Source organism: Leiobunum rupestre, chromosome 11 (genome assembly GCF_980474605.1).
Source record: "Leiobunum rupestre chromosome 11, qqLeiRupe1.1.hap1, whole genome shotgun sequence".
Taxonomy (NCBI): Eukaryota; Metazoa; Arthropoda; class Arachnida; order Opiliones; family Sclerosomatidae; genus Leiobunum; species Leiobunum rupestre.
Window position 1 is genome coordinate 27,795,037 of NC_143394.1, and position 17,639 is coordinate 27,812,675.

General features: G+C 34.8%; 2 protein-coding genes across 9 annotated transcripts; one reads left to right on the forward strand and one right to left on the reverse strand.

Annotated features, from left to right (window-relative positions):
* Positions 1–10,942: 10,942 nt before the first annotated feature.
* Positions 10,943–13,297, reverse strand: LOC149922121 (RING finger protein 11-like). Of its 5 annotated transcripts, none has more exons than XR_016477200.1 (5): positions 13,185–13,297; positions 12,971–13,100; positions 12,798–12,907; positions 11,208–11,337; positions 10,943–11,137 (listed from the first exon to the last, which is right to left on the reverse strand). XR_016477200.1 is itself a non-coding variant. In XM_090162965.1 (4 exons), exons 2-3 carry the CDS (start codon positions 13,058–13,060, stop codon positions 12,800–12,802), a joined length of 198 nt encoding a protein of 65 aa, XP_090019091.1. In that variant the 5' UTR covers positions 13,061–13,100; positions 13,185–13,297; the 3' UTR covers positions 10,943–11,137; positions 12,798–12,799. The 5 variants fall into 5 exon arrangements, 3 of the variants coding, with proteins under 3 accessions (XP_090019091.1, XP_090019093.1, XP_090019092.1); XR_016477199.1 differs by having other exon boundaries at positions 10,943–11,146; XM_090162965.1 differs by lacking the exon at positions 11,208–11,337.
* Positions 13,298–13,304: 7 nt separating this feature from the next.
* Positions 13,305–15,824, forward strand: LOC149922122 (uncharacterized). 4 transcript variants are annotated; one of them, XM_090162964.1, is made up of 9 exons: positions 13,305–13,520; positions 13,593–14,096; positions 14,162–14,315; positions 14,373–14,551; positions 14,612–14,630; positions 14,708–14,860; positions 14,935–15,095; positions 15,173–15,310; positions 15,382–15,824. In XM_090162964.1, exons 6-9 carry the CDS (start codon positions 14,767–14,769, stop codon positions 15,448–15,450), a joined length of 462 nt encoding a protein of 153 aa, XP_090019090.1. In that variant the 5' UTR covers positions 13,305–13,520; positions 13,593–14,096; positions 14,162–14,315; positions 14,373–14,551; positions 14,612–14,630; positions 14,708–14,766; the 3' UTR covers positions 15,451–15,824. The 4 variants fall into 4 exon arrangements, 3 of the variants coding, with proteins under 3 accessions (XP_090019090.1, XP_090019088.1, XP_090019089.1); XR_016477198.1 differs by having other exon boundaries at positions 13,309–13,520; positions 14,612–14,860; positions 15,382–15,628; positions 15,708–15,824; XM_090162962.1 differs by having other exon boundaries at positions 13,309–13,520; positions 14,612–14,860.
* Positions 15,825–17,639: the final 1,815 nt, after the last annotated feature.

Genomic DNA, 17,639 nt, shown 5'->3' on the forward strand with positions numbered 1-17,639 from the left:
CATCCGTCATATCTTTCGGAGTGTGCCTCGCTAAACGACTCGGCCCTTTTTTTGAAGATGATGAAAAAATAATACCTTTCACGCTTCGTTAAGCGGAATATCCGAAAATGATTACGGATAACAACAAAACTTCTAAATGTAGGTTTCACCGCAAGCAGAAAATAAACTAGATAGATCAGAAATTAACAAATATAGTGCTCTATATCACAGGTAAATTTACAATAAAAGACGACTCTAAATAATTTCTAAGAAGAATTTACAAAAATTCTAAGAATTTACAAAAATTCTAAGAATTTACAAAAATTCTAAGAATTTACAAAAATTCTAAGAATTTACAAAAATTCTAAGAATTTACAAAAATTCTAAGAATTTACAAAAATTCTAAGAATTTACAAAAATTCTAAGAATTTACAAAAATTCTAAGAATTTACAAAAATTCTAAGAATTTACAAAAATTCTAAGAATTTACAAAAATTCTAAGAATTTACAAAAATTCTAAGAATTTACAAAAATTCTAAGAATTTACAAAAATTCTAAGAATTTACAAAAATTCTAAGAATTTACAAAAATTCTAAGAATTTACAAAAATTCTAAGAAGAATTTACAAAAATTCTAAGAAGAATTTACAAAAAATTCTAAGAAGAATTTACAAAAATTCTAAGAAGAATTTACAAAAATTCTAAGAAGAATTTACGAAAATTCTAAGAAGAATTTACGAAAATTCTAAGAAGAATTTACGAAAATTCTAAGAAGAATTTACGAAAATTCTAAGAAGAATTTACGAAAATTCTAAGAAGAATTTACGAAAATTCTAAGAAGAATTTACGAAAATTCTAAGAAGAATTTACGAAAATTCTAAGAAGAATTTACGAAAATTCTAAGAAGAATTTACGAAAATTCTAAGAAGAATTTACGAAAATTCTAAGAAGAATTTACAAAAATTCGTTGTCCTCGATCATTCCAGATGTGATACGAATGGGTACCACAGCGGTGTTAATTATTACCACTAAATCCATCTCTGTTAGACTGGAGTTTCCTAGACAAAATCTTTCATCCAGCCCACAAGAAAAAGTCTAGCGTCTTTAGATCTTGCAGGCCTGGCGACTGGACCTCCTCGACCAATCCATTTCTGTGGAAAATGTTCGTTGAGGAACTTACAAACCCGCAAGGAAAAGTGAGCCGGAACCTCGTCATACTGAAACCACATTTATCGTAAAATTGCTAACAGGGCATCATCAAGAAGGTCAGGTAAGTCATCGCGCGGAAAAGCATTGAACGTTGTCCCATTGACTTTTAGCGTCAACATGTAAGGACCAATCAAATCGTCTCCGTTAATCCAGCCCAGAAGTTAACAAATAATCTTTCCTGGTAACCACGGGTAAACGTCGCGTGATGATTTACGTGAGCCCATTCGAGCTGGTTGTGAGTGTTAAAAACACCATCCCTGGAAAATGTGTCTTCGTCACTGAAAAGCGCAGTGGTTGGAAAAACGGAATCTTGGACGGAACGTTCTGCAAACCATCGTGCAAAAATCCACACTCAATGGGAACTCGGTTGCTGTAAGATCTTGCACCTTTTGCCGATGATAAGGGTGCTCTCGGTCATCGTGAAGAGCACGCGTAGCAGAAGAATGATTGTATCTGGGCGGCCTCTGTCATGATTGGCTGCCTGTAAGCAAATCAGGTTAGTCTCTTAACTAAAAAGTAATTTCTACACTTTAGAGTAATTACAAGTAGTTTAACTACCGAATGTTACCTGTATGGCATTGGTCTCCGCAATCGACGATGGACATTTGCGAAAACTCGTGGGTGCAAGATATTCTTGTTTGGATACCTTTCACGGTAAATTTGTTGAACAGAATCTGTATTACCATTAATTAATGTCCGCACGTTCTTCAGTCGTGTAACGATAACGCTCCATTACGTGTGGTAATTTCAGCCTGGGTGGGGGCCTAGAGAGGGGCTGTAGAAGACGAAGCCAAATACTAAGGCGCTAAGGGGTCGGAGCGTGTGAAATCCCATACTAAAGATTTACCACCGGACCAAGGGACAAGGGTCATGCCGTGAAAAACCGCGGCGGCTCAAGGACGGAGGGCACACCGGCGGACATATCACGAGAGTGTGACGTACGAAGTCGTGGACGGCGGCGTGGCGGGACAGAGGACCAGCGCTTTTTTTGAAACTTTAACTATGGGTCCCGAACGAGTCGACATGGGCTCCACAGTGGCGGGTGTGCGGAACGCAGATATGGGCGCACAAGCGAAGACCGATGGTGATTCTAAAAGAATCATTGTCGCGATGAGTACCCAGAGACGGAGAAGGAAGCGCGTTCAGCCAGCCAGGATTCCTTTGAAACGACAGATAGGAGCCGCGCTTTATCGTGGTCGCAAGAGGCGCGTTCCGTTTGGTGCGAGAGTGCCTATCACAGGCTTATGGTAATAACCGCAGAAATTTATAACATTTCGTTTCTATAAAATATTTCTATTAAAACTACGGATATACCTGTAAAACTTACATTGAATTATTGTAGGGCAAATTACAAGACGAGATCTGTAATTTTTGCAGTTTTTGGTGAAAATTACAGTGCCACAAGTAAACATATATTGTTATTTTAACAGACAAATTCGTTGATCATGGATTACGGAAATAGTTCTGTAATCTCTACTGTTCTTAGTACAAATAACAGTTCTGTTACTAAAATATACATAAGGATATTGTACAAAAATAAAATGACTGAACTGTTTTACTTGCTTAAAGAAACGAACTGCAAAAATTTCGCACACATTAATACTGTACAAAAACTCTGTTGAAAGTACAGAAATTTCTCTAAGTGTATATACGGAATTCTCTAACCGAGTTGCATAGGCAAGGTATTGCTATATTTATCCGAATGCTTAGAGGAACTTTAAACGTGAAATAAGATTTGAAAGAAATATTATTCTTCCTTGAGAGAGGTTCCGGGAATTATTTTTCCCGCAATCATCCGTCATATCTTTCGGAGTGTGCCTCGCTAAACGACTCGGCCCTTTTTTTGAAGATGATGAAAAAATAATACCTTTCACGCTTCGTTAAGCGGAATATCCGAAAATGATTACGGATAACAACAAAACTTCTAAATGTAGGTTTCACCGCAAGCAGAAAATAAACTAGATAGATCAGAAATTAACAAATATAGTGCTCTATATCACAGGTAAATTTACAATAAAAGACGACTCTAAATAATTTCTAAGAAGAATTTACAAAAATTCTAAGAATTTACAAAAATTCTAAGAATTTACAAAAATTCTAAGAATTTACAAAAATTCTAAGAATTTACAAAAATTCTAAGAATTTACAAAAATTCTAAGAATTTACAAAAATTCTAAGAATTTACAAAAATTCTAAGAAGAATTTACAAAAATTCTAAGAAGAATTTACAAAAATTCTAAGAAGAATTTACAAAAATTCTAAGAAGAATTTACGAAAATTCTAAGAAGAATTTACGAAAATTCTAAGAAGAATTTACGAAAATTCTAAGAAGAATTTACGAAAATTCTAAGAAGAATTTACGAAAATTCTAAGAAGAATTTACGAAAATTCTAAGAAGAATTTACGAAAATTCTAAGAAGAATTTACGAAAATTCTAAGAAGAATTTACGAAAATTCTAAGAAGAATTTACGAAAATTCTAAGAAGAATTTACGAAAATTCTAAGAAGAATTTACGAAAATTCTAAGAAGAATTTACGAAAATTCTAAGAAGAATTTACGAAAATTCTAAGAAGAATTTACGAAAATTCTAAGAAGAATTTACGAAAATTCTAAGAAGAATTTACGAAAATTCTAAGAAGAATTTACGAAAATTCTAAGAAGAATTTACAAAAATTCGTTGTCCTCGATCATTCCAGATGTGATACGAATGGGTACCACAGCGGTGTTAATTATTACCACTAAATCCATCTCTGTTAGACTGGAGTTTCCTAGACAAAATCTTTCATCCAGCCCACAAGAAAAAGTCTAGCGTCTTTAGATCTTGCAGGCCTGGCGACTGGACCTCCTCGACCAATCCATTTCTGTGGAAAATGTTCGTTGAGGAACTTACAAACCCGCAAGGAAAAGTGAGCCGGAACCTCGTCATACTGAAACCACATTTATCGTAAAATTGCTAACAGGGCATCATCAAGAAGGTCAGGTAAGTCATCACGCGGAAAAGCATTGAACGTTGTCCCATTGACTTTTAGCGTCAACATGTAAGGACCAATCAAATCGTCTCCGTTAATCCAGCCCAGAAGTTAACAAATAATCTTTCCTGGTAACCACGGGTAAACGTCGCGTGATGATTTACGTGAGCCCATTCGAGCTGGTTGTGAGTGTTAAAAACACCATCCCTGGAAAATGTGTCTTCGTCACTGAAAAGCGCAGTGGTTGGAAAAACGGAATCTTGGACGGAACGTTCTGCAAACCATCGTGCAAAAATCCACACTCAATGGGAACTCGGTTGCTGTAAGATCTTGCACCTTTTGCCGATGATAAGGGTGCTCTCGGTCATCGTGAAGAGCACGCGTAGCAGAAGAATGATTGTATCTGGGCGGCCTCTGTCATGATTGGCTGCCTGTAAGCAAATCAGGTTAGTCTCTTAACTAAAAAGTAATTTCTACACTTTAGAGTAATTACAAGTAGTTTAACTACCGAATGTTACCTGTATGGCATTGGTCTCCGCAATCGACGATGGACATTTGCGAAAACTCGTGGGTGCAAGATATTCTTGTTTGGATACCTTTCACGGTAAATTTGTTGAACAGAATCTGTATTACCATTAATTAATGTCCGCACGTTCTTCAGTCGTGTAACGATAACGCTCCATTACGTGTGGTAATTTCAGCCTGGGTGGGGGCCTAGAGAGGGGCTGTAGAAGACGAAGCCAAATACTAAGGCGCTAAGGGGTCGGAGCGTGTGAAATCCCATACTAAAGATTTACCACCGGACCAAGGGACAAGGGTCATGCCGTGAAAAACCGCGGCGGCTCAAGGACGGAGGGCACACCGGCGGACATATCACGAGAGTGTGACGTACGAAGTCGTGGACGGCGGCGTGGCGGGACAGAGGACCAGCGCTTTTTTTGAAACTTTAACTATGGGTCCCGAACGAGTCGACATGGGCTCCACAGTGGCGGGTGTGCGGAACGCAGATATGGGCGCACAAGCGAAGACCGATGGTGATTCTAAAAGAATCATTGTCGCGATGAGTACCCAGAGACGGAGAAGGAAGCGCGTTCAGCCAGCCAGGATTCCTTTGAAACGACAGATAGGAGCCGCGCTTTATCGTGGTCGCAAGAGGCGCGTTCCGTTTGGTGCGAGAGTGCCTATCACAGGCTTATGGTAATAACCGCAGAAATTTATAACATTTCGTTTCTATAAAATATTTCTATTAAAACTACGGATATACCTGTAAAACTTACATTGAATTATTGTAGGGCAAATTACAAGACGAGATCTGTAATTTTTGCAGTTTTTGGTGAAAATTACAGTGCCACAAGTAAACATATATTGTTATTTTAACAGACAAATTCGTTGATCATGGATTACGGAAATAGTTCTGTAATCTCTACTGTTCTTAGTACAAATAACAGTTCTGTTACTAAAATATACATAAGGATATTGTACAAAAATAAAATGACTGAACTGTTTTACTTGCTTAAAGAAACGAACTGCAAAAATTTCGCACACATTAATACTGTACAAAAACTCTGTTGAAAGTACAGAAATTTCTCTAAGTGTATATACGGAATTCTCTAACCGAGTTGCATAGGCAAGGTATTGCTATATTTATCCGAATGCTTAGAGGAACTTTAAACGTGAAATAAGATTTGAAAGAAATATTATTCTTCCTTGAGAGAGGTTCCGGGAATTATTTTCCCGCAATCATCCGTCATATCTTTCGGAGTGTGCCTCGCTAAACGACTCGGCCCTTTTTCTGAAGATGATGAAAAAATAATACCTTTCACGCTTCGTTAAGCGGAATATCCGAAAATGATTACGGATAACAACAAAACTTCTAAATGTAGGTTTCACCGCAAGCAGAAAATAAACTAGATAGATCAGAAATTAACAAATATAGTGCTCTATATCACAGGTAAATTTACAATAAAAGACGACTCTAAATAATTTCTAAGAAGAATTTACAAAAATTCTAAGAATTTACAAAAATTCTAAGAATTTACAAAAATTCTAAGAATTTACAAAAATTCTAAGAATTTACAAAAATTCTAAGAATTTACAAAAATTCTAAGAATTTACAAAAATTCTAAGAATTTACAAAAATTCTAAGAATTTACAAAAATTCTAAGAATTTACAAAAATTCTAAGAATTTACAAAAATTCTAAGAATTTACAAAATTTCTGAGAATTTACAAAAATTCTAAGAAGAATTTACAAAAATTCTAAGAAGAATTTACAAAAATTCTAAGAAGAATTTACAAAAATTCTAAGAAGAATTTACAAAAATTCTAAGAAGAATTTACAAAAATTCTAAGAAGAATTTACAAAAATTCTAAGAAGAATTTACGAAAATTCTAAGAAGAATTTACGAAAATTCTAAGAAGAATTTACGAAAATTCTAAGAAGAATTTACGAAAATTCTAAGAAGAATTTACGAAAATTCTAAGAAGAATTTACGAAAATTCTAAGAAGAATTTACAAAAATTCTAAGAGGAATTTACAAAAATTCTAAGAAGAATTTACGAAAATGCTAAGAAGAATTTACGAAAATTCTAAGAAGAATTTACGAAAATTCTAAGAAGAATTTACGAAAATTCTAAGAAGAATTTACGAAAATTCTAAGAAGAATTTACGAAAATTCTAAGAAGAATTTACAAAAATTCGTTGTCCTCGATCATTCCAGATGTGATACGAATGGGTACCACAGCGGTGTTAATTATTACCACTAAATCCATCTCTGTTAGACTGGAGTTTCCTAGACAAAATCTTTCATCCAGCCCACAAGAAAAAGTCTAGCGTCTTTAGATCTTGCAGGCCTGGCGACTGGACCTCCTCGACCAATCCATTTCTGTGGAAAATGTTCGTTGAGGAACTTACAAACCCGCAAGGAAAAGTGAGCCGGAACCTCGTCATACTGAAACCACATTTATCGTAAAATTGCTAACAGGGCATCATCAAGAAGGTCAGGTAAGTCATCACGCGGAAAAGCATTGAACGTTGTCCCATTGACTTTTAGCGTCAACATGTAAGGACCAATCAAATCGTCTCCGTTAATCCAGCCCAGAAGTTAACAAATAATCTTTCCTGGTAACCACGGGTAAACGTCGCGTGATGATTTACGTGAGCCCATTCGAGCTGGTTGTGAGTGTTAAAAACACCATCCCTGGAAAATGTGTCTTCGTCACTGAAAAGCGCAGTGGTTGGAAAAACGGAATCTTGGACGGAACGTTCTGCAAACCATCGTGCAAAAATCCACACTCAATGGGAACTCGGTTGCTGTAAGATCTTGCACCTTTTGCCGATGATAAGGGTGCTCTCGGTCATCGTGAAGAGCACGCGTAGCAGAAGAATGATTGTATCTGGGCGGCCTCTGTCATGATTGGCTGCCTGTAAGCAAATCAGGTTAGTCTCTTAACTAAAAAGTAATTTCTACACTTTAGAGTAATTACAAGTAGTTTAACTACCGAATGTTACCTGTATGGCATTGGTCTCCGCAATCGACGATGGACATTTGCGAAAACTCGTGGGTGCAAGATATTCTTGTTTGGATACCTTTCACGGTAAATTTGTTGAACAGAATCTGTATTACCATTAATTAATGTCCGCACGTTCTTCAGTCGTGTAACGATAACGCTCCATTACGTGTGGTAATTTCACAATGAATGAGAACATCGGCCAAAGCCTTTAAATACCCTATTTAAACCTGACGATACGATTCAGTAGAACATTTTTTCCATATTATTTTCACGAGTCCGATATGAGACCTTTTGATTTTTGAGAATCCCTTGTGAGTTCGTTTTTGCGCGATATTGTGGCCTGGCCACTGGGAAGCTCTGCGGCGCAGCGCAACCCGTGCCATCATGGTTTCCTCTTCGCCCAGACAACCCACTTTGATCACGTGCTGTTCGCGCTATCTCGAACAGCCCGTGATCGCAGACTCACAGTGTCGCTCTACTGGGAGGATAGTATACTGAATTAACGTAATTGGCTATTTTCGGATAAATTATTTTAAGCCAGGCTTTTTCTGATTGCTCAAAAGTAAAAATTAGCTTTTAGAATTTTTGAAGTTTGTTGTAGTGAAGCGCGAGGCCTGGCTGTCAGCCTGCCGGTTTCGTCACTTTCATTTGACTTTTGAATCGTGTCGCGGCTCGCGCGCGTAAGGTAAGGTAGGGCTAACCGAACTTACCGAAGTAAACTATATCAATCAAATCCTATTTGGGAAATTGAATTGAAACTTTGAAAAGAAAGAAAAAAGATATGATTTAAAAAGGTTGGGGGGACTCGAGGGAGCCATGCGCTAAATGAACCTTGATAGCGCAATAACTCAGAAAATCAGTTACCTTTCGGAGGAGATAGGAAGCCTAGAAGCGGCGAGGCCCTGTGCTGTAGCACACTTAGCACATAGGTAAATCCGGCACTCACCCGTACATTTGTGTATTATGGTACACGTTTTGAACACTAATCAGTGAGCTTAGGATGCGTAGAGATCATTATTGAATTTACACGCTGTACTGATATTGTCAGAGCACTGTCTATTTTTCGCTAATCGACTTATGACTGACTGTTTTCGGACAACAATTTTGGCTCCCTATAAGTTGGCTTATGGCAGATAATTACTCTTAAACTTAGTTTAGTGAAATCTCTAAAATACCTACTTATTACGCACTTATCATACTCCGTTAAATCAAGGGCGACATGAATACTATATCATACTCCGTTAAATCAAGGTTGACATGATTACTCTATCATACTCCGTTAAAACAAGGTTGACATGATTACTCTATCATACTCCGTTAAATCAAGGTTGACATGATTACTCTATCATACTCCGTTAAATTAAGAGTGACATGATTACTCTATCATACTCCGTTAAATTAAGAGTGACATGATTACTCTATCATACTCCGTTAAATCAAGGGTGACATGATTACTCTATCATACTCCGTTAAATCAAGGGTGACATGATTACTCTACCATACTCTGTTAAATCAAGGGTAACATACTCCGTTAAATCAAGGTTGACATGATTACTCTATCATACTCCGTTAAATCAAGGTTGACATGATTACTCTATCATACTCCGTTAAATCAAAGGTGACATGATTACTCTATCATACTGCGTTAAATCAAGAGTGACATGATTACTCTACAAACTCCGTTAAATCAAGGGTGACATGAATACTATCATACTCCGTTAAATCAAAGGTGATATGATTACTCTATCATACTGCGTTAAATCAAGAGTGATATGATTACTCTATCATACTGCGTTAAATCAAGAGTGACATGATTACTCTATCATACTGCGTTAAATCAAGAGTGACATGATTACTCTATCATACTGCGTTAAATCAAGAGTGACATGATTACTCTATCAAACTCCGTTAAATCAAGGGTGACATGAATACTATCATACTCCGTTAAATCAAAGGTGATATGATTACTCTATCATACTGCGTTAAATCAAGAGTGATATGATTACTCTATCATACTGCGTTAAATCAAGAGTGACATGATTACTCTATCAAACTCCGTTAAATCAAGGGTGACATGAATACTATCATACTCCGTTAAATCAAAGGTGATATGATTACTCTATCATACTGCGTTAAATCAAGAGTGATATGATTACTCTATCATACTGCGTTAAATCAAGAGTGATATGATTACTCTATCATACTGCGTTAAATCAAGAGTGATATGATTACTCTATCATACTGCGTTAAATCAAGAGTGACATGATTACTCTATCAAACTCCGTTAAATCAAGGGTGACATGAATACTATCATACTCCGTTAAATCAAAGGTGATATGATTACTCTATCATACTGCGTTAAATCAAGAGTGACATGATTACTCTATCAAACTCCGTTAAATCAAGGGTGACATGAATACTATCATACTCCGTTAAATCAAAGGTGATATGATTACTCTATCATACTGCGTTAAATCAAGAGTGATATGATTACTCTATCATACTGCGTTAAATCAAGAGTGATATGATTACTCTATCATACTGCGTTAAATCAAGAGTGATATGATTACTCTATCATACTGCGTTAAATCAAGAGTGACATGATTACTCTATCAAACTCCGTTAAATCAAGGGTGACATGAATACTATCATACTCCGTTAAATCAAAGGTGATATGATTACTCTATCATACTGCGTTAAATCAAGAGAGACATGATTACTCTATCAAACTCCGTTAAATCAAGGGTGACATGAATACTATCATACTCCGTTAAATCAAAGGTGATATGATTACTCTATCATACTGCGTTAAATCAAGAGTGATATGATTACTCTATCATACTGCGTTAAATCAAGAGTGACATGATTACTCTATCAAACTCCGTTAAATCAAGGGTGACATGAATACTATCATACTCCGTTAAATCAAAGGTGATATGATTACTCTATCATACTGCGTTAAATCAAGAGTGATATGATTACTCTATCATACTGCGTTAAATCAAGAGTGATATGATTACTCTATCATACTGCGTTAAATCAAGAGTGACATGATTACTCTATCATACTCCGTTAAATGAAGGGTGAGATGATTACTTTATCATACTCTGTTAAATCAAGAGTTTCAATGTTGTCCAGTTTAAAGATAAAAACAATTTTGTCCAGTTTGATGGTCGCATGATGACTTAGCCCTTAATTTTCCACCTGCATGTACACAAAAATACTGTGAAAAAAATAAACTCAAACTCAAACTCAAACTCAAAATTCCGTCCAGTTTAATGATAAAAACAATTTTGTCTAGTTTAATGATAAAACAATTTTGTCTAGTTTAATGATAAAAACAATTTTGTCTAGTTTAAAAATAAAAATATTTCGTCCAGTTTAAAGATAAAAACAATATTTTCAGTTTGATGATAACACAATTTCGTCCAGTTTTAATAGCTGTAGTTTGCCAGTGTTCATTTGTAACTGTAATAACTAAAACAATAAGTGTGCTTACAAAATATACAGTGAAGAGAATTATCACCCCCGGACTTACGGAATCGACCCATTGAAAATTTGTACCGCTCACAGGAAATTCATGACTACGGAAGAGGACCAAATAGGTACTAGAAGTTTCTTACGTACCATCCTTAGAATAACCCTTTTATTTTTATCACCCTGTATAACTATAATAACATTTCTTTTTAATATTAACCACGCCCAAAATTAAGTTTGGGTTAAATATACATTTTTAAAATGGGCCTATTAAATTTCCATTACAAAACTTCCTAAAAGATTTTTTTCGTCGGATAAATGAGAATTTTTGATAAGGCAAATAATAATCCTAACGTATTTGCATTCACCAGTTTATTCATCCGTGTAATATAATTTCACCCCTCTAATTTTATCTCCTAATCGTTTTAGCGTTGAGAAATTTGTCGGAATCGATAAAAAATTTAAAATTTGCCAAACCATTTGAGAAATTTGAAAAGATTTTGTAAAATTTAATTAGAAATTTAAAATTTGGAAATTTTAAAATCACTGGCGTGTACGAAATTTGAGAATGTCGGACCCCTCGACTGGAACGTACTGAACTGAACTCCCGTCAATGACTGAGGGGGATATTTTTGTCGGGGGTGGAAACAACATAACGGTATTTTATGAAAACACCTTCCCCGTTATGGTTGTAACTAAGCGCTCGCTCGGGCGTTTGTTCATTTTTTTTTTGGATTTGGAAAACCCGACTAAAAAAACCCAACCCTACTCGGATCGGGGTTGAAAACCCGGAAATCCCCGACTTACCAGGTCGGGGTCCCCGTACGATCACTACACTCAGAAACCAAATCTTGTTACAATTGGCAAATCGTATTTGAACTTTTAAAGTTATTGATTCATTATCCCTTTAAGAGTCAGTTTTACACGGCTACAGTAAATTAGTGGTAGCAAACTGTGATTGCTTAGGCATCACCGCGCTATCTTGGCTGTTTTTTAAGGCAAATAAAACTTTCCTGTACTCGTAATTTCCCGTATCTCCAATAAAACAGCCAAGTGTTCATTCTTGGGGCACTGCAATCGCCCACAAACCTTCAACGTTATACCTTTGAAGTCTAAAACATTATCCTTCCATTAATTATAACAGCAAAATGTATCTTGCACAATTCTATGCTAATATTTTGTGTGAAGCCAAAAATGTCATGGTCTCAAGCTATAATATTTTAACTTTTTTCACGCTTGCTTTTGTTTCACTTAAAAATAAAATCACTGTCACTATTTCTTCAATAACTTTAAAATTCGAATACGATTTGCAAAGTGAAACTATAGATTTGGTTTTTGAGTTTGCTCACGAATCGGACCTGTGTAGGCACTGTATATTTTATTCATTGTTTTGTGAAGTCATTTTGGAGGGGTTTCCCTATTTCCAGCTTGCTCGCGTCCAAATGATGCTAACGTTATAATTTTTAATTGCATGTTATTTTCGTGAAGGCATTCTTTCTATAAAGCCCCCAGAAACTTTTGATTGGGACTGCACATCCTTCATCATTTCTAATATCCAAGAAAATGGTACATTTATTGGCCTAGGCTGAATTTTTTTAAACACTATATAATGAGAAATTGCAATTGCAAACGAATTGAGAAACTAACTCACTCTCAATTTTTCTTGCTTTCATGATAGCTACCAATTGGTAAATGTTGAATTAAACTAATTTGTTGAGCAATCTCAATTTGCTCTTCTTCTGTTAACTGCTGAACGTACTCCTAATTTACAAGACAATAACAGTTAAGATTTGTTTAGGCAGTATAAACTATTTTAAATAGTACTTGATAGGATGGAGGTGGGCCCAATTGATGAGATGAAGATTCTCTAACACTTTGATTTTCTGATGAAGCCGATTTCAGGCAATTCCCCATTATGTTTAAGATTATTTGAAGTGTTTAATTTTGAGGTTCACTATTTAAAGGAATAATGAAAGGCTTATATAAATTATATTATATCTATTCCTACTCCTAAATTAAGTATAAATATAATACTCACGGTTTAAAAAAAATTCAATGCGATTTTTAATCAATTTTTAACTTTTTCAAAAATAGGCCTTGGTCTTTCGGTCGGCTGAGATCTGTATTTCGCGCGAATTCCGAAATATAGCACCCGGCCAATCACAGAGCGTTTTCCCCATTTCAAAGCGCCGGCCAATTTGGCCAATGAGACGTCGCATTTGAGTCCGAGTCCCCTACTTCTCATATTTAATCATTGAATTTCGACATTCGGGAATTAATCTCAGACTTTAATTGAGTGAAATTTATAAAACTTAAATAGTATTAAATATTACGTTATATTTAGGGATTTGAAGAATAAGCATAGCCTTTTTTGGTAAGTTTTTTTTAAAATGTATTATTGAAATCAATCTAGAGAATTTTCTATAACTTTTAACCCTTTGCTTAGATTTAACAAGATGCCTGGAGGAGCATATAAATGTGCAGTTTTTAACTGTAATAATACTGGGCGAAAACGTACAAACGAGGATTCCCTGCCAGTAAATGTTCACACATTTCCTAATGATCCACAACTTAAAAGCCAATGGATTAAACTATTGGGAAGGTTCGAAGATTGGGTTCCTAATTCTACCTTAGGAGTGTGTTCAGACCATTTTAGTGATAATTGTTACAAAATGAACTCTGAGGGTGTAAAAAACATATGAAACATGGCTCTATACCTAATGTTTTGGATTCAACACAAGCTAAAACGTTGCGACTAAGTGTTCCCACCACCAGTGGCGAATCCTGCTTTGCTGCAGATTCTAACTGGCCTCAATCAGCAACCACAAGGGAAATTATTGAAGAGGAGTCGTCTTCCATGGCTGACAGTAGAATTCAAGGAATGGATTCAAGTTTCCATGAAGCCGAGAGTACGGAACAAGCGTTAGCCTTTCATTCCTATGCCTCTCGTGTAAGAAATATTTTTCTGCAATTTTGTAATTGAATTTTCAATCATGTAAAATATTTTATTTTTAGAAAACTACTAAATCAGCCAGTGTCCAAACACCATATTTTCGAGAAGATTGTTGTTCGCTGCTGCTTGGGTGAAATTCTCCTTTTTTCTCTCCGAGCTATCTTAATTTTGCCAGTGGGTCCCTTTTAGTTTTGATTGTGCAAGGGCTCAAAATGAGTTAAATTTTTAATTTAGAAGATATTATTTAATTCTAATTTAAAATTTTACGAACAGTCAACTGAGGTGAAGAGTTTCAATCAAATGGAAATGGAAGGACTTGTCAGAAGCTTAAATTTTTTTAAAGACAGAGGTCTAAACATTTGTATCGGATCGCCATATTGGAATTGCCGCACATTTGGAAAAGAAACACCCCAAAATCACCCATGAATTTGACAATTGGCATGTGGCAAAAAGTAGGACGATTAAATTATTGATTTTACTATACCATTTCGTAAAAAAATTAAAAATTACAGGTATTAGGAAAAAGTTAAGGTCCGTAGCTACTACTACAGGTTGCGAAGATATAGAAGTTTGGGTGCAGTCAATAATAAATCACTTGTACTGGATAGCTCGTTCATCTCAAACCAAAGAACAGTGTATTGCAAAATGGACCTCTCTGCTGAACCATATGTACAATATACATCATGGACACAGTAAAAAATTTCCAAATTGTCTCCATGATGACATTCCTACTGAAGATGAACGTTTTTGGATTCACGGAGGTTAAAAATTAATATTTTTCTCAATTCGTTCAGTAGGTGTGTACTTATATTTGTATATTTACATAACGGAACAGAGTCCATTGTGTATATAATCAACTCTCCACACACTCTTGCTGCAGTAGCCCAACTTTCGGAAAAGTACCGAACTTATTCTTTAGAGGTGTTTCATTCGGTCTTAAATTCTTTTGCACCTAAGAGGATTCATTTCCACTGGGATTCCATGACGTCTAGGAAAGTTCATAAAGATGGTTTTTGTTGAACATTTTCAATATTAATGTAATACTTTTTTGTTGATCCTAAGAATCTATTTAGCAGCGCTCCATTTTCATGAAAATGGGAAAAAAGCAAGAAGAATCAACCAGCAGGGCGAAGAAGAATTTTACGTGGCTTATCCTAAAGGTAAAACTGGTGAAGCCACTGCAAAAGTTATTTTGGAAGAAAACACTTATGGTGAGTAAAAAACAATTTCTTTGGCAAATTGTAACCCTATTTTGTACTAAATATAATTTCCTTTTTTCCAGAATATGTCCAAACATTTTTGCAAATGTCATTTGAAAATGCCTTGGCAAATTCAAAAGGCATTGACCTAATGGCACCTTCTTGTAAAGCTACTACGTTAGCTTCTAAATACTCTGATGGAGTAGAGAAGAGTGAAATCTTAGCTAAGAACCGTAGCAGATTTCAATGAAACGTTGAAAAATTGCCAAAATTAAACAATTTTAATTTAAGCACAATCATTTAATAAAACTTTGAAACCAAGCGTGTTAAGTAAATCATTTTATAAGTAACAAGCAAACAAATTAAAAATCTAAGTATCTGGGATATTTAAATCCAGTGTATTTGTCAGATTTTCCTGGAAATACATTGACTATGCAACTTGAGAAGAAACAGGAGGACACCAATACCATTTTACCATGTACAACATAAATATAATTTGTATAATATCTGTACTTTCTGCGAGGAACGTTAAACAATAAAATTTATCAAACACAATATGATTATAAGAAGTAACTCGCTCGTGAAGAAGGTAATCATTTACATCATTGGTTTGTTGGGCAAATATCCTATAACAATTTATTACCCCTCGCTTCCCGCGTATCGTTTATATTACGACGTAGCAGTGCGTTGATAATAAGTAAAAGGAAGATGATGATGATGTCGGGCAATGATTTGTCATCAGAATCATATAAATAAAACCCAATTACGAGCCAACCAATGAACACGTTAGCGCACTTACAAGGAGATGACCCGAGGTGTAACCAACCGAATTTGCTTAAACTCTGTGAATAAGTAGACTTCAAAATTCCCAAAGGAAAAAGTTACGCTGGGCTTTCGTTTTGCCAGGGCAACCGAAAAGGTTTTTGAAAACACCAAATCCAAATTTCTTTATGTGATTTAACAAGGGAAAATCACATATTTCAAGGGTCCCCCCACCCCCATGAAAAAACAAAGAAATTTCAAAAAAATATGTAAATTAGCCAAATTTTTGTATTTTTGGGTAAGAGAGACTATTTTTGGGTGAATTGGTACGTCGTTGGGTAAAAGCGAGGGAGGTAGGGTAAATTGAGGTAAGTTCAAATATTTGTGATTAATTGCTAATTAAACTAACAAAATATAATTTTTTTTATATAAATTCGACTAAATTGGACCATTTTCCAAAAATTGGGTAAACGAAAAACACAATAAATTTTGGTATATTTATGTTAAATACGAGAAATATTCGGCAATATAAGTAAAAACGTGTATATTTTAATTTAATTAAGTTAATTCGTCTGTATTGGACAAAGTCGATTAAATTGGGTAAATTCTGATAATTAAAGGTAAAAAATCCGAGCTAAAGTCGGTAAGAGATAGTAAAGTTCGGTAAGTTACGACTAATTTAAGTAAATTTGTCTAAATTGGACAAAGACGATTACATTGGGTAAATACTATTAAATTAAAAAATATTACTTTAGGTAAATGCGAGTTAAGATGAATAACTAAAAATATATAAATTGGGAACATTTTAGTATTTTTTGTGAATTATTCTGTCGTTGGGTAAATGCTCATAAATGTATGTAAGTAGAAGTAGTTGTGAATAAATTAACCAAATATAAGTTTATGCAGATAAATTCGACTAAATTGGATCAATTTAAATAAATTGGGTAAAGCCAAAAATTACAATAAATTTTGGTAAATTTTTCAAGAATAAATTTAATTTTTACTACTTTTTAATCAACTTTTTCGAAAATTATTTCGATTTACCAATCAGGCCGTGAACTTAAACTGTTTACATGGAATTAACTTAAATTACCCGAAAATTTTAAATTTATTAGCACTTACTTACTATATTTAATAATCATTTATCAAAAATTCTTAAATTTACCCATATTATTAAACTATAAGCAAATTATTAGATTTAATCTTAATAAATTGGCAGCTCTCAAATGCATTGCATTTTCCAAAAATTAATTTGCAATAATCCAGATTTACTAGTAAAGTACCCAAATTAGGTAGCGTTCACCCAACTTTACTTGGTCTTGCCTATGTTGCCTGCATTTATCTTAAGTTTACATATTTTCCCTACTTTATTCGTATTTGCTCAAATTCCTTGCATTTACCCAATGACAGAAGAATTCACCCAAAAATAGTAAAATGTTCCCAATTTTTATAATTTTTAGGTTTTTATCTTATCGTATTTAACTGGCATTTTTCTAAATTAATTTTTAATTTATTAGGTTTTACCCAATTTAATCGACTTTGTCCGATTTAGATGAATTTACTCAAATTAGTCGTAACT